The 15136-nt window shown below is 36.0% G+C and overlaps 1 protein-coding gene across 2 annotated transcripts; it reads right to left on the minus strand.

Moving 5' to 3' along the window:
- Nucleotides 1-177: 177 nt before the first annotated feature.
- LOC114253117 (alpha-N-acetylgalactosaminidase) lies at nt 178-14214 on the minus strand. 2 transcript variants are annotated; one of them, XM_028187881.2, is made up of 10 exons: nt 14057-14214; nt 6685-6833; nt 5421-5595; nt 4451-4625; nt 3823-3917; nt 3310-3471; nt 2476-2691; nt 1299-1445; nt 1042-1114; nt 178-328 (listed from the first exon to the last, which is right to left on the minus strand). In XM_028187881.2, the coding sequence occupies exons 2-10, from the start codon at nt 6831-6833 to the stop codon at nt 234-236; spliced, it is 1287 nt and encodes a 428-aa protein (XP_028043682.1). In that variant the 5' UTR covers nt 14057-14214; the 3' UTR covers nt 178-233. The 2 variants fall into 2 exon arrangements, with proteins under 2 accessions (XP_028043682.1, XP_089591480.1); XM_089735354.1 differs by having other exon boundaries at nt 14075-14196.
- Nucleotides 14215-15136: the final 922 nt, after the last annotated feature.

Consider the following 15136-nt stretch of genomic DNA (forward strand, 5'->3'; position numbering starts at 1 on the left):
AAAGCACTTGAATCTCAATTTTATAGTATAGCGGCAGTCACAACTCACACTCTTCAAACCAGAACTTCACCCTTCAGAAATAGGACAAATTTAATATTAGTGCATACGATAACGTATCAAAATAAAACATTGATTTTTGTTGTATTACTTTTATTTGTAGTGAATAGAAAAGACTGGTTTATAATCCAATAATTTATTGATATAAAAGTTTAGCTATTTTACAAAAACTAATACTAATTACACACTTGATTCTTCACAATCATTTTTACTGTTATATCCAAAATCTCCGGCATAGATTTTTTGCTAATGAATTTGTAAAATTTAACTCCTGAAAGAAAAATAAGCAGTTGACTTCATCGAAAATGAGGCGCAGTGAACAAACTAATCTTTAAACATAGAACGGTAGCCTTTTTAATACTCGTTTAAAATCAACCAAAAGTATTAGTATTAATTATATAGATTTTTATAAAAAAAAAATACTTAACCATTGTTTTTAAACATTTTCTTTTATATTAATAGCCCCCGTGTTCCGTTCTATTTCATTTCATTCCATGGTGAACTTAAGGCGCTTATTTAGTTTATGTTTATAGTTAATAATATACTTTATTTTCAGAACTAAAGTGAGTAGTTTTATGACCTGCGCGTTAAAAGTTGCCGACCATTACATTATAACTTATCAAAACAACAAACAAACAGAGTTACGAAATTCAACATTCCACCCCAATTCCTCTTGTCTCATGTTGTGACGCAATGGGCTCTGGCTAACGCCTCTGACATTCTACTACCAAAAGTAATCGATTTTTTGGCAAACCTGTACTTATACCAGGTTAAAAATATTCTAATAAATGCAATTAATGCACAACACTAAATAGTCAGATGTATATAATTAAAGCACATACTTCAGAAATATCTCGGTGAAACCACTCTTTTTGCCATTTTCGTATTAAATAGCAACGGCTCTGTTTATCCTTCGAGATTTTAGAAAACAATAAACGCCAGAACGTACCGGTAGAAGTTAAGATAAAGGACAAATTTAATTACCAGAAGGGTTAATCCGAACTTCGAAGTCGCTTGTGCCATCCCATGACCGAATTTCTTCTTCTTTGTATAAATCCTAAAAAAACAATTTCAAATTATAAATCAGTCTCAATTTAAATTCAAAACAACTAAAATAACAAAACAAATAAACTCATGACGACGGTAACATTTAACATTTTCCGGCAATTAATTTTCGGGTTCATCAAAAATTACGTACCTACACCACATGTATAAGAGACTAATTTCCTTCTGTAACTGACCTGTACTTCAAACTCCGACTGAGGTAATTGCATGTCATAATAAGTAAATTTGGCTGCGTAAGGTATTCCATCGTCCCGATAACTCACAAAGGCCATAGCAAAAGAACCGTCATAAAGTTCTCTTTTCCATATCTCTAATTTGGACCTCTGTAACAAATAAATATCACATGTTCAAAGTCTATCAAGGTGAAATGCGCGCGATCTCCATAGCGCGATTGATACAAAAAAAATATGTTTCTACAGTAATATTATTTTTATTAAAAGAAAAACTTTTTTTTTTATTGCTTATATGGGTGGACGAGCTCACAGTACACCTGGTGCTAAGTGGTTACTGGAGCCCATAGACATCCACAACGTAAATGCGCCACCCACCTTGAAATATAAGTTCTAAGGTCTCAAGCATAGTTACAACGGCTGCCCCACCCTTCAAACCGAAACGTATTACTGCTTCACGGCAGAAATAGGCAGGGTGGTGGTACCCACCCGTGCGGACTCACAAGTGGTCCTACCACCAGTAATTACGCAAATTATAATTTTGCGGGTTTCATTTTTATTACACGATGTTATTCCTTCACCGTGGAAATCAATCGTGAACATTTGTCAAGTACGTATTTCATTAGAAAAATTGGTACCCGCCAGCGGGATTCGAACACCGGTGCATCGCTCAACACGAATGCACCGGACGTCTTATCCGTTAGGCCACGACGACTTCCTTTAAGCACGAAGCCTTTAAGCACGAAACTGTCATAGATAATGCAATTAATATGGTAAACTTTTCTGACCGAAATGTTATGTTTGCAAGCCATGACGATTCATTTGGCTATTTTCTGTTCATATCGGTTGTCTTCTCTTTCTCATCGCTCCGATCTCAACATTAGTAATAAACGGCGTTGTGATATTGAATACATTAATAACCTTATTATTAATAGTAACAACATAATACAGCATTAAGTTCAATTTTAATAGGTAAATAATAATTAAAAGTACTTTTTCGCTTTAATCTCGCATTTCTTTTATTGTCAATATATTCTTTCCGGCGTTTCGAATAATTTACATTTAGGAACAATAAAAAAGCGCGATACAATCTTAAAACTAGTTTTAATTATGTCTACGACTCGCTAAAACCGGAGAGAATACTAGGTAAATAGCGTCACCGAGCACTAATAGATATACTCACGGATCCAGATCCCATTTTTTTCCAAACACGCAATCCTTGTTTACCCAATTTGTCTTGGTTGATGGCTATAATGTCTCTGTTCAGTAATATTTGTTTGAATTCTGGCCTTATTGTCGCCAAATCAGTACTGATCAGAAGCGGTGCTGCTAGGATCGCCCAAACAGCCATTTGTACTTTAGCTTGGTCCACCGATAGACCGAAGTTGCCAATTAGTAACTAAAAAGAAAAAATCTTGCTTGCTTGCAATTATTTCATTAAACAATATAAGATTTTAGAAGAAACGTAAAAGGTGGGCAAAAAGAAGTCATTCGATGTTGTTTGGCTCTCATTTTTTTTCTAAATGAAAAACTTCGATTCTGTTTTTTGATTATCTTTATTTGAACCTTTAGAATTTTATTGGTCAAATAAGTAATAAGAGCTTCTTCCAATAGGGTGATCTCTTTTGGCTCACCTTGTACATTCGTCACACCGTTTTTATCGCCATTACCTATATCAAACATAGAAATGATTTTAAATGCGTGTCCAACATTGTGCATTTGTGCTACAAATTCTTTTTTTTATTCTACTTGGAGGATCATAATTATAGTTTTATTTGTCTTATTGCTTTAATCTTTATAATCTATTGACGTAAGATTTAACTTGAGAAAGTCAGGCCATAAATTGTCAAAAGAGGAAATAAATCAGTGAGGGGGTTGCATCTATTACAACTACTGATGGAAGACGTGAAAGTATTTACCGCCCAAACTGGACTCGAACTTCCGTATCTCCTTTCCTCATCATAACCTTATGACCTCAAAGTAATGTTTGAAAAACTAAGTAATCTGTCCTACTAACCATATCAGGGTCGTTCCAGTGTCCAGGCCCGGCGTGCTGAGCAAGCCTGTCCTGGTTGTCACCAAACCAGGCCATGATCTTCGTAAGAGATGCCCAAGAGTCTTCTATATCATCATAATTGCGCCATAGGTTACAGTGTTCAGCTATCGATGCATAGTTTGGCTTAAAAAAAAAACAATTATTTAAATACATAATTGACAACACATATTTATGAAATAAGAATATGTACCTACTAGTTTGATTGCTAATTTAAGCCTAATAGTTAAGAATAACAGTGCTTTCGCTCATTAAACGTATATTATGAAAACATTAAACCTCCTACCGCAGCGACTGCAAAAGTTTTTGTCAAATATCTTGGTATTAATATGCGTAACCAAATAAACTCTGCTCAAACTGCCCCGTTTACTAAAAATGAGAAATTACCCAACAAATGAGAATTTGACGAAAAGTTTATACAAACAGCGTAATTGAAAATATATTTTAAGGTTTACGTAACCAAATAAAAAACAATACCAATATCTTTTTTTCCTCTTGATATGCTGGCCAGCTACAGGAGTACAAGATGGATCGTCCAGTAGCGTTCAACAATTTACCGAAGTCTGGATAGCCTAAGTAACATAAGGAAGATATTTGTAACTGTAAACTACGATAAAACCATGCCTTAGAAATATAGATTTGGAGTTTGGAAGTAATTAGAATTTTGTGCGATAGCGTTTTGATATGTGTTAGTGGCACGCCAGAAACACCGAAGCTTACGAATGCATTGCGACTTGGAGAACGCTGTACTGGGTTTCAGAAAAAAATCTGGAAGATCGTTCATAGCAACAAAAGTTTCAACTTCACAAAAACGCAAGCTACAAAAATGTTAGGTATAAAATGGTGCAAGTCTGTCCTGCACTGTCAAAAAAGGTTATTGGCATCTGCGACCTCTTTGGAATCCAGATCAGCATTCTTCTCTTACTTTCTAACTGAATCCACAAGCAGGGTATTCGTATTGCCTCCGCTTACCAATCCCTAGAAGACTAGGGTTGACATGTGACATACAATCATTCGTAACAATGTGAGTTAAACCAAAACTATATCGTGGATAAGTCCTGTTCTGACCATTACAGGATAAAAACATAAAGAACGAAGCATATACCTTTATCCATTTGTATCGGGTCAATATAACATCCATCGAGCTTCAAATAATCGATTTCCCATTCGACAAATGTGTTGATATCGATTTTTTCGTTTCCAAGCACCCCGGGGTAACCGGCACATGTGAGGTTTCCATAATCTTCGTACATGCCGAACTTTAAACCTTTGCTGTGGATCTGAAAGTAAGCTTTTTTTCTGTAGTAAATTATTAAATTTTACAAAGGAATACAGATAACCGGGAAAGATGGTTGAGAAAGATGATGCTATGTCTCAGATGTCATGCGTTCACAGTGTGATGGCTTTAAGCTCTGTGATTTAACACGTCATCTAGTTACTCCATTCTATTCTCGAATAGTTCCTAGTGAATCTATGCTGTGTACTTTAATGCCCTTAATTAATTTTAACTTACATTGATGCTTGCACTAGATTGCCAGAGGGATATACTAGGGGCACGTGACCATCTATAGTTTAGGGCCAGATGACAGTGTGTGATTCGTCCCCAGTTATTTGTTGCCAGTTAATAAAAATTCAGCAAAATAATATAGTGTTATGTTAAAACCTAAGGAGGATTGACGTTAGGCAAGCGGACGGTCCTAACACTTATGCCAAAACCCTATGCAACATGATAATATGACATACACTTACATTTACTGGTGGTAGGACCTCTTGTGAGTCCGCGCGGGTAGATGCCACCACCCTGCCTATTTCTACCGTGAAGCAGTAATGCGTTTCGGTTTGAAGGATGGGGCAGCCATTGTAACTGTACTGAGATCTTAGAACTTATATCTCAAGGTGGGTGGCGCATTTACGTTGTAGATGTCTATGGGCTCCAGTAACCGCTTAACACCAGGTGGGCTGTGAGCTCGTCCACCCATCTAAGCAATAAAAAAAAGTAGGATTAAGGCAAAAAGAAGAAGATTCATATTTTTGTGTACATTATAAAACTTTACGCCCAACAATACTTTACTTACATAATCAGCTATGGCCTTCATCCCATTTGGAAATCGTTTCCTGTCGGGTACCAGCCGACCTTTATCATCGCGTGTCTTCTCTAACCAACAATCGTCGATACCTAAATATTCATATCCTGCATCTAGGTATCCTTCGCTGACCATCAAATCTGCTGTTCTCTTTATTAGGCTCTCGCTGAGAATAAACATAATTTTCAATTTTTAAATTTGAAGGTACCTAATGAATAATCACGTTCGCAAATTATCGGAACTCTATTCCGGTATTGTAACAGATAGGCAATTCTAGATTTTATAATCTATTTAATACTAGCTGACCCGGCAGACTTCGTAGTGCCTCCATCGATAAATAAAAGACCTAAAGTTTTGTATAAAATAAACTTAAAACAAACAAAAAGAATCCGTCCGACGGGGGTCACATCAAAGGAAAATCAAAATTGTTATTTTCATTCAATTCCAAGCATTTTCATATTTATCTACCTTTTAAACCTTCTCTGGACTTGCGCAAATAATTCAAGACCAAAATTAGCCAAATCGGTCCAGACGTTCTCGAGTTTTAGCGAGACTAATGAACAGCACTTCATTTTTATATATTTATATAGATATACCTAGATTAGTCACGAATGCTCGGTCCCGTTAAAATTAAATGTCTAAATTATATATTCAGAAATATCAATTACTAAAACGACAAGTAGCGGTGCTTATTTTATCATTATTTCCTTAAAGACACATACTTCATTGAATAGTCCCGAAATCATGTCAGAAACTCTATGACTGTGAGAACAGTATTCGGTAAATATTATTATACTACGTATGGGTTTTTTTTAATAGACCCCAAAAATCTAAGCCATAGTCAGGTAGTACCTATTCACGTATAAATACCATAGATAATACACATAAATTAGTTATAGATATCCAACTCAAGCACTCAACAAAAATGTTTCCGGGCGTCGGCCACTAGATGGCTTCGCTTCGATCAGTTTCTCATTACTCTTGTAGATGACAGTAACATATGACCTACCCTATATTTTATTTTTAATGAAGGATTTTGTAAATTTCCAGGAACCACAAATTGATAAAATTTAATCAATAACAAACAAAGACTTGTATGATATTTTTTTTCTGTGTTAAGTTATACAATAATAAAATGCCTTAACTTTAACAAAATATAAGTTTAGGGGTATGCGCTACAAGATGTCGCTAGTTGCCATAAAAAAAAATAATTGTGTTAAAGTATCGCAGTTTCAGGGCCCTGATAAATAAATACCTTATGCATTCGTTGGGATATTTCTCGCAGTCGGTTATACACCTAAAACGTTCCCATGTCAGCCAGCCCATTGGTGGTGTCATTGCTAATCCATTATTCAAGGCGTAGCTGTGCGATATTGTTAAAAAAACTAAAATCAACCTTATCATCTGAAAACAAATACGTTTTTAGTTCATCAGTATTTATTAAGCTTACATACACAAGCCACTGAATTTCTCGCGAGACCTTCTCCGTAGGTCACGATTCCGATTCGGTGGTAGATTCAGCGAAACACTGCTCTTGCTAGGGCAGGTGTTAGTAAATTCTCTTAGGCTCAGCCCCGTGAGTTCACCTAACAGATGTGGCGAAGACTGAACGGCCCCTTGAGGTCATTGGCAGATACGTTAGCAAAATAATAACTTAACGAACTCTCGGAACGGCTATTACCAGAATCTATAGTCATGCTGTCAAAATCTCAACTTTATTTTAATTATTTAGATGGGTAGACGAGCTCACAGCCCACCTGGTGTTAAGTGGTTACCGGAGCCTATAGACATCTACAACATAAATGCCGCCACCCACCTTGAGATATAAGTTCTAAGGTTTCAGTATAGTTACAACGGCTGCCTCACCCTTCAAACCGAAATGCATTACTACTTCACGGCAGAAATAGGCAGGGTGGTGGTACCTACCCGTGCGGACTCACAAGAGGTCCTACCACCAGTAAAATTAAGTAATTTATTTATTTATTAAGTAGGTAATGAAAGTTGTTTATTATGCAATTGTTTATATAGTAACCAGAAAGTAAATTGTTTAATAAGTAATGACGTAGGAGGTGACAGAAATAAATAGGTGGCACCATAAAACACTTGCGGACTCAAATTAAAAATAAACAAACGCTTGAATCTCCAAAATCGTGCTAAACTAATATTTTTGTATTACGTCTCATTTTGTCCCTGTATCTCATTTTATCGTTGCTACTTAGTAAAATGTTTTCCTTGTTTTACAACCTAATGTCGTATTAAGGTCATCGGTCATTTAATTCAAATCATTAAGTTTCCTGTACCCATGCAGCATACAAATAAGTTAAATGCATATATTTATCAGGATACATACGATATTGCCGCTTAGTAAGTACCTATACAGAAAGGGATTTTTTTATAAATTGTACATCTTTTTTATTTCTATCCGTTAAAATATACACCCATACCATCGATGCATCGGTGATGTAGTGGTAATTTTGTCAATGTCCCTCTTGAAGAAGTCATCTGTCCGGGAACCAACAAACTTTTCAAATATGTTTTGTACTGTAACTCAGCTACTTTTATTTATTTATTTCCCTTGTAGATAGACTAGCATACGGCCCACCTGATGATGAGTGGTTACCGTCGCCCATAGACTTTTGCAATGCCAGGAGCAAAGCCAAACAGCTGCCTACCGTTAAGTACTGTCTATTAATTTTTAAGTACTATTAATTTCTAAGTACTATTAATTTCTAAGTACTATTAATTTCTAAGTACTATTAATTTTTAAGTACTATTAATTTCTAAGTACTATTAATTTCTAAGTACTATTAATTTTTAAGTACTATTAATTTCTAAGTACTATTAATTTCTAAGTACTATTAATTTTTAAGTACTATTAATTTCTAAGTACTATTAATTTTTGTCCTGAAATCTGGCGCAAAGTCTAGTGTGTACGGTGGAAGACGCAAAACTTCCAACCTTCCAAGATCTTATAGGTTAGAGGCCATCTGTTATGTCGTATGAGATCGGGCGTTGTCGTGTAGGAGCAGCGGAGACGACCAATTAACCAAGGCTGGTCGGAGATTCACGAATTTCTCCATCATTGTGTTCTTCACAGTACACATCCGCAGTTATGCTGGTGTCGCTTAATAAGAAGTTATGATAAGTTTTTTGCTGATATGATTTTTTACTGGTGGTAGGACCTTTTGTGAGACCGCACTGGTATTTCTGCCGTGAAGCAGAACTGCGTTTCGGTTTGAAGGGTGGGGCAGCCGTTGTAACTATACTGAGACCCTAGAACTTATATCGCAAGATGGGTGGCACATTAACGTTATAGATGTCTATGGGCTCAAGTAATCACTTAACACCAGGTGGGCTGCCAGCTCGTCCACCCATATAAGCAAATTTTTTTTATCAACACTGCCATCAAACAGTAAACATGTAACTTATAAAAAAACCAATTTAACTGTTTTTTAATTTTTAAATAAACTACTACTAATTGAATAAGAACTGTCTGATGAACTCATCTTTGTTTAATACTTCACTATTAAATTTTATTGCCTTTTGTTTATTTCACTTTTACACTAAACACAATATTGCAAATTACCCGAGCACAACAATGGCGGAGAATTATAGGTGCGTGAGAGCAGACGTAGACACTAACGCGCATGCGCACTTGTACCCAGGGAGAAAAAGTTACACTTTCTTCCCTGTACAGCGGGACGAAAACCGCACTTTCGGCGTAGGTAGGAGAAAAAAATATTTTATAGGTTGCGAGGAGGGCGTGGTTCATTGCAAATGGCTGCGGAGCCTAAAAAGTTTCCCTCTTTCAAAGTGGAACGCATGACTCTTCATGGCAGAAAATACTTGGTATTCAGTTTTCCGATACATAGAATCTGAACGCGTTATTTTTTAAATGCAAGTATATGTATAAAAAAAATTATGCTTTTTTTTATTAATGCTTTGATCAGTCATACTGTGTTACTTTCAGTACGATTGAATGTAATGTTTTTCAATCTATAATAATATATTTTTTAAAATAGTAGAAAAATACATGCCGCACTATATTACTATATTATTCTTTCAATTAAATAAAAATTATGAGATGTTTTATTAATGAACCATGCGACCCGCCCTCGCTTCGCTTCGGAAACATTAAAACACACATGAAACAAAAAATAAAAAATATTTTTTTTTTTTTAAAAGTAGCCTGTGTTCATCAGGGACAATGTCGGCTTCTAATGGAAAAAGAATTTTTCAAATCGGTGCAGTAGTTTCGGAGCCTATTCGAAACAAACAAACAAACAAATCTTTCCTCTTTATAATATTAGTATAGATATTAATTGTAAAGTGTGTCTCTTTAATGATATAATATATATTCAAATACGGTCAGATTTTTAAACAATGCCGTGACAATGTCTTCTGCGTGTACTTAGCTGTGAAATTTAAATATTTTTACACACAATTAGCATGTAACCAATGCTAACATTATATATAAAATTTCTATGGATGTCAAATTAAATCGACGATAATTTAAACAGCTTCTACGGTATGTAACGCTTTGGTATTTTCATTTTATTATGTCCTGTACTTGGAATTGTCTATTGTTTTTTGTTTGGGTGTACTCAAATAAGTAAAGTACCTTCGCTCGTTTAACACTACATTGGTATACCTACGGACGGGACGTAGTCATGCTATTCTACGTAAGCACCACACAACTCGTCGAGGATATCGCCCCCGTCATCTGACTGCCGGAGTCCCGCAAGGCTCCGTGCTATCCCCGATATTATTCAGTTTGTATATCAATGATATACCCCGTTCTCCGGAGACCTATCTAGCGCTCTTCGCCGATGACACGGCTATCTACTACTCGTGTAGGAAGATTTCGCTTTTGCATCGGCGACTCCAGATCGCAGTAACCACCATGGGACAGTGGTTCCGGAAGTGGCGCATTGATATCAACCCCACGAAAAGCGCAGCGGTGCTCTTCAAAAGAGGTCGCCTTCCGAATACCACTTCGAGCATCCCACTCCCTAATAGGTGCGTTAACACCTCCGCCGTTAGCCCCGTCACTCTCTTTAGCTAGCCCATACCGTGGGCCTCGAAGGTCAAATACCTAGACGTCACCCTCGACAGAGGGATGACATTCCGTCTGGTGTAGTGGTAAGTGACATGGTCACTACACAAGGGGGTCGCGGGCTCAAATCCCGCCAAGGGAAGATATTTGTATGATAAATATAAATGTCTTTTCCAGGGTTATGGATGTATATTAAATATATGTATGTGTATAATAAAAATCTTACATTTATATCCGTTATCTGGTACCTGTAACACAAGTTCTTTACGAACTTATCACGGGACCAGTTAACGTGGCGTGATTGTTAAGTAAATATTTATTTATTATTTATTCCGTCTCCACCTCAAAAGGGCACGCAACCGTGCCGCCTTCATATTAGGACGTCTCTACCCTATGCTTTGTAAGCGAAGCAAATTGTCCCTTCGAAACAAGGTGACACTCTACAAAACTTGCATACGCCCTGTCATGACGTATGCAAGCGTAGTGTTCACTCACACGGCCCGCACCAACTTGAAGCCCCTTCAGGTTATTCAATCCCGATTCTGCAGGATAGCCGTCGGAGCACCATGGTTCCTGAGGAACGTGGATCTCCACGATGACCTGGAGCTCGACTCTGTCAGTATGTATCTACAGTCGGCATCATTGCGCCATTTCGAGAAGGCGGCACGACATGAGAACCCTCTTGTCGTGACCGCTGGAAACTACATACCCGATCTTGTAGACCGAATGGTAAACAGTCGACGTCGCCCAAAGCACGTCATTACGGATCCTCTCGATCCATTAACGGTGCTCTTAGGCACCACAAGCACCGGTTACCGTCCTCGTCGAACCCGTCGCTTGCGACGAAGGACTCGACGTGCGAATAAACCCATAGACACAGCCCATTGAATTTCTCGTCGGATCTTCTCAGTGGGCCGCGTATCCGATCTAGTGGTAGATTCGTGAAGCACTGCTCTTGCTAGGGCCAGTGTTAGCAACACTCCGGTTTGAGCCTCGTGAGCTCACCTACATGTTAGGGTGAAGCTGAAATAGCCTCTCAAAGCTATCAGCATAGATAGGAGAAAAAAAAGTTTAGGATATTCTTCAGCAATCGGGGACACGAGTTTGGGGGTAATGACAAATAAAATTTTCCACCTCATGTCTGAGTGAGTGTCTTTGCTCTGCAGACCGACTGATCCAAAAATGTACTAAACTTTTTGTAAAATTGTATAACAAGCGCGATCCAAGTTTTATCGGCTTCCCTCCATGGAAATTGTCGTATGTGAAAGCCTCCCTACATGCATATTCGGTCACCGTCCTTGCCGAACCCGTAGGGGCTCGACGAGTAAATTAACCCATAGACACAGCCCACTGAGTTTCTCGACGGATCTCCTCAGTGGGTCGCATTTCCGATCCGGTGGTAGCTTCTGCGAAGCACTGCTCTTGCTACGGCCAGTGTTAGCAACACTCCGGTTTGGGCCCCGTGAGCTCACCTACACGTCAAGGCGAAACTTAAATAGCCCTCAAGACTATCAGCATAGGGAGAAAAAAAAAACAACCATAAATATATTTGTTTAGTTGGTAACGTTGGTAAAACACACCCTCAAGTGTATACCAAATTAAGGTCAAAACTCTATAACAAAACGACGTGACATTTGTTATCGATTACTTTATCATTTTAAATTCGATTCAGAATAAATATTTAATCTTAGCAGCTCTTGAGAATTTAGAAACAATAATCGTACGTGTTGTGAATTAAAATTAATTTCAAATTATTAAAGAATATCTGGAACCAACGATGAATCAAAAAATTCTTACACTAATATAACAATACGTTTAAGTAATCGAAAAATCGAAGTAATTTATTAGTCATTAAGCAATCGAGAATGGTCTTATGCTCAATTAATTTTAATTGTATTGAGAAATATACAAGTTACTAAGCACGCAAAAGAAATAAATGTCTTGTTATTGTAGTATTTTGGTTAGTACTTAAGCTAAAAAAAACACTGGGTACCTAGATCGTTATTCACACTGTTGTTCACTAGTTTTTCCCATTTCTACCAATGCTAACTTTCCGTCTACAACTTTTCCCGTACGAACTACACTTCCTCATCAAATTTTTAGATTTTGTTTCTTTTTACTTGTGTTTTTTATGTATCTTTTTAGCTTGTGATGTGTATTGTGAACCTAATAAATAAATAAAATAAAATAAATAAAATAAATTTGGTCAGCATACGAAAACAGTCACTTTTTACATAACAACGTCATATTTAGGCCATTTTATCTGTTATTTTGTACAATTTAAACACACAAACCATTCTCGTTTATTATTCTGCCTATTAACAAAAACCGCATCACAATCAGTTGCGTGGTTTACAAGATATAAGGGGCATATGGTGAAAAATTTAATACTATTTAGTATTAATCGTGACATAGAATTAAATTAAAAGATTATTTAATAAATACTTTCTTACAAAAACGAATTAAGAAAAAACTTTTAAATTAAATCCAAATTTAAAATACAATCAATCGCGTTTGAAGTCATCTACTCTGAAATTATTTAGCGAGAACGCTAAACATCACCATGTGCCCGCCCTCCCAAGGCTTCTCCACTTAAGCAACGTTCTGTCGATCAATGCCAGATATTTATCGAAAATGGCATACGTTGGGTTATGGATAATATATAATATAAGCGATATATAGATGAGTGGCGCCCTTGGTGACGTGGAGAAAATACATACAAGAAATTAGTTTTATTTACGAAAGAGCTCTTTCACGAAACGAATATGTCACATCATGAAATTCATCAGTATACTAAATAAAACTTAACGAAAATTATCTTAACATTAATTTCAGAATTTCGCGGCAAGGAATCATTATTGGTTTTTTGTTAAACCGGACTGAAGGACTCCATTTTTATTATCATTATTTTCTTCGCGAGTGTCGCGATTCGTACACATAATTATAACTACTTTTACAATTTAATATTACAATTAGTTTAGCGTTTGTGGTAACAGAACAACTGAAAACTGTAAGTAATTCAAAATGTCGGAAATATTACACTTCACACACACTTCTGACGTGTGAACTCTGTTGTATTAGTATTTGAAATCAGGTGTGAGACAAGCATAGCTTATTTTATTTATAAATTAAATTGTACATACTAGGTATATACAATACTAGGTATGTACAATTTCTTCAGCAAAAACTTCTGTCCTAAAACAATCTAATACACCTCTTGCGATCAATAAATAATAAATTTCAAAGGAAACTTCTATTTAGATACACCATTTCAGATAAAACTCGAGACATATTTTTTTTTTGTTGATAAAAATATAAGTAACCTTTAAACCTTCCAGCATTTAAAACATCGTAATCCGATTAAGCACTAAAAATTTCAAAATAAAAAAATATTTATTTAAATATGTACGATATTTATGACTTTGAACTTTATCTGCAAAATATAACACATACATAATATCTGTTAATAAACAACATTATTAAATTAGTAAAGGATAATAAAACATGTTCTTTTAAAAAATTGGTATTTCTAACAAATAAGAAGCCACTTAAATAATATTTTGGCACCTACCTTGATTTTGGAACGTACTCTTTCAGTGAATTTAATTTTCAATTTATCTTTATTTTAACACTTGAACACGACTGACCACTAGTGCGTGTTGTTTAAAATACAAACGATATTAAAATTTGAAGGAGGTCCGTGTAGATAAGCTTTGTTCGCAAGACCTGAGAACAATTTACTATAAAATTCGAATTTGATTCTAAACGTAAACTAACAGGGTCTATTTTAATTTGCAGCTTTAAGAAAAAGGCTTTCATCGCATTATCGATCTACTATGCTTATGTTAATTATGAACTAACCAATACAGAAAGTTCATTGATCTTAAGATTGTTGCTTGAAAAATATTGTCTCGTCTGTGCTGTTTTTTTGTTACCATCATTTTAGAGGGGCTATTAATAAATTAAATTTAAAATCCAAGGTAGCCAGGACACACAGCACATCATATTTTTAAGATTGAGGTGATATCGGGACCTATCGATCACAACGTGTGGCCTGGAAGTGTACCTGCTATTAGGCTATTACTGTTACTAGAGACCGAAGATGATGACTTGTGTATCAGTTTTCAAAGAGTACAGGACTTTGTCGCATGTTGAACTTTGTCGTATTACACTAACTTGTAATGGTTGCGGTTATTAAAACTTTATAAATATTCGCCTTCGACGAGACGCAGGGATAAAGATGAAAATATATGGCATAGATAACACACATAAATTAGTTGTAGATAAGCAACTCAAGCACTCAACAAAACTGCTTACGGGCGTCGGCCACTAGATGGCTTCAATTCGATTAGTTGCTCATCGCTCCTGTAGATGACAGTAACACATGACCTACCCTATATTTTATTTTTAATGAAGGATTTTGTAAATTTCCAGGAACCACAAATTGATAAAATTTAATCAATAACAAACAAAGACTTGTATGATTTTTTTTTTCTGTGTTAAGTTATACAATAATAAAATGCCTTAACTTTAACAAAATATAAGTTTAGGGGTATGCGCTACAAGATGTCGCTAGTTTCCATACAAACAAAATATTTGTCTTAAAGTATCGCAGTTTCAAGGCCCTGATATTTATATGGTACAAAATCGT

The sequence above is a fragment of the Bombyx mandarina genome, chromosome 19, assembly GCF_030267445.1.
Source record: "Bombyx mandarina strain Sakado chromosome 19, ASM3026744v2".
In the NCBI taxonomy this organism is placed as follows: Eukaryota; Metazoa; Arthropoda; class Insecta; order Lepidoptera; family Bombycidae; genus Bombyx; species Bombyx mandarina.

Excerpts from the sequence above, each read along its gene's own strand:
- LOC114253117 (XM_028187881.2), bottom strand. The coding sequence starts at position 6,833 with ATGATAAGGTTGATTTTAGTTTTTTTAACAATATCGCACAGCTACGCC. Across the intron at positions 5,596-6,684 it reads TATCCCAACGAATGCATAAG|CGAGAGCCTAATAAAGAGAA; the intron begins GTATTTATTTAT and ends GTTTATTCTCAG. Across the intron at positions 329-1,041 it reads AGTTCGGATTAACCCTTCTG|GAGTTAAATTTTACAAATTC; the intron begins GTAATTAAATTT and ends TTTTTCTTTCAG.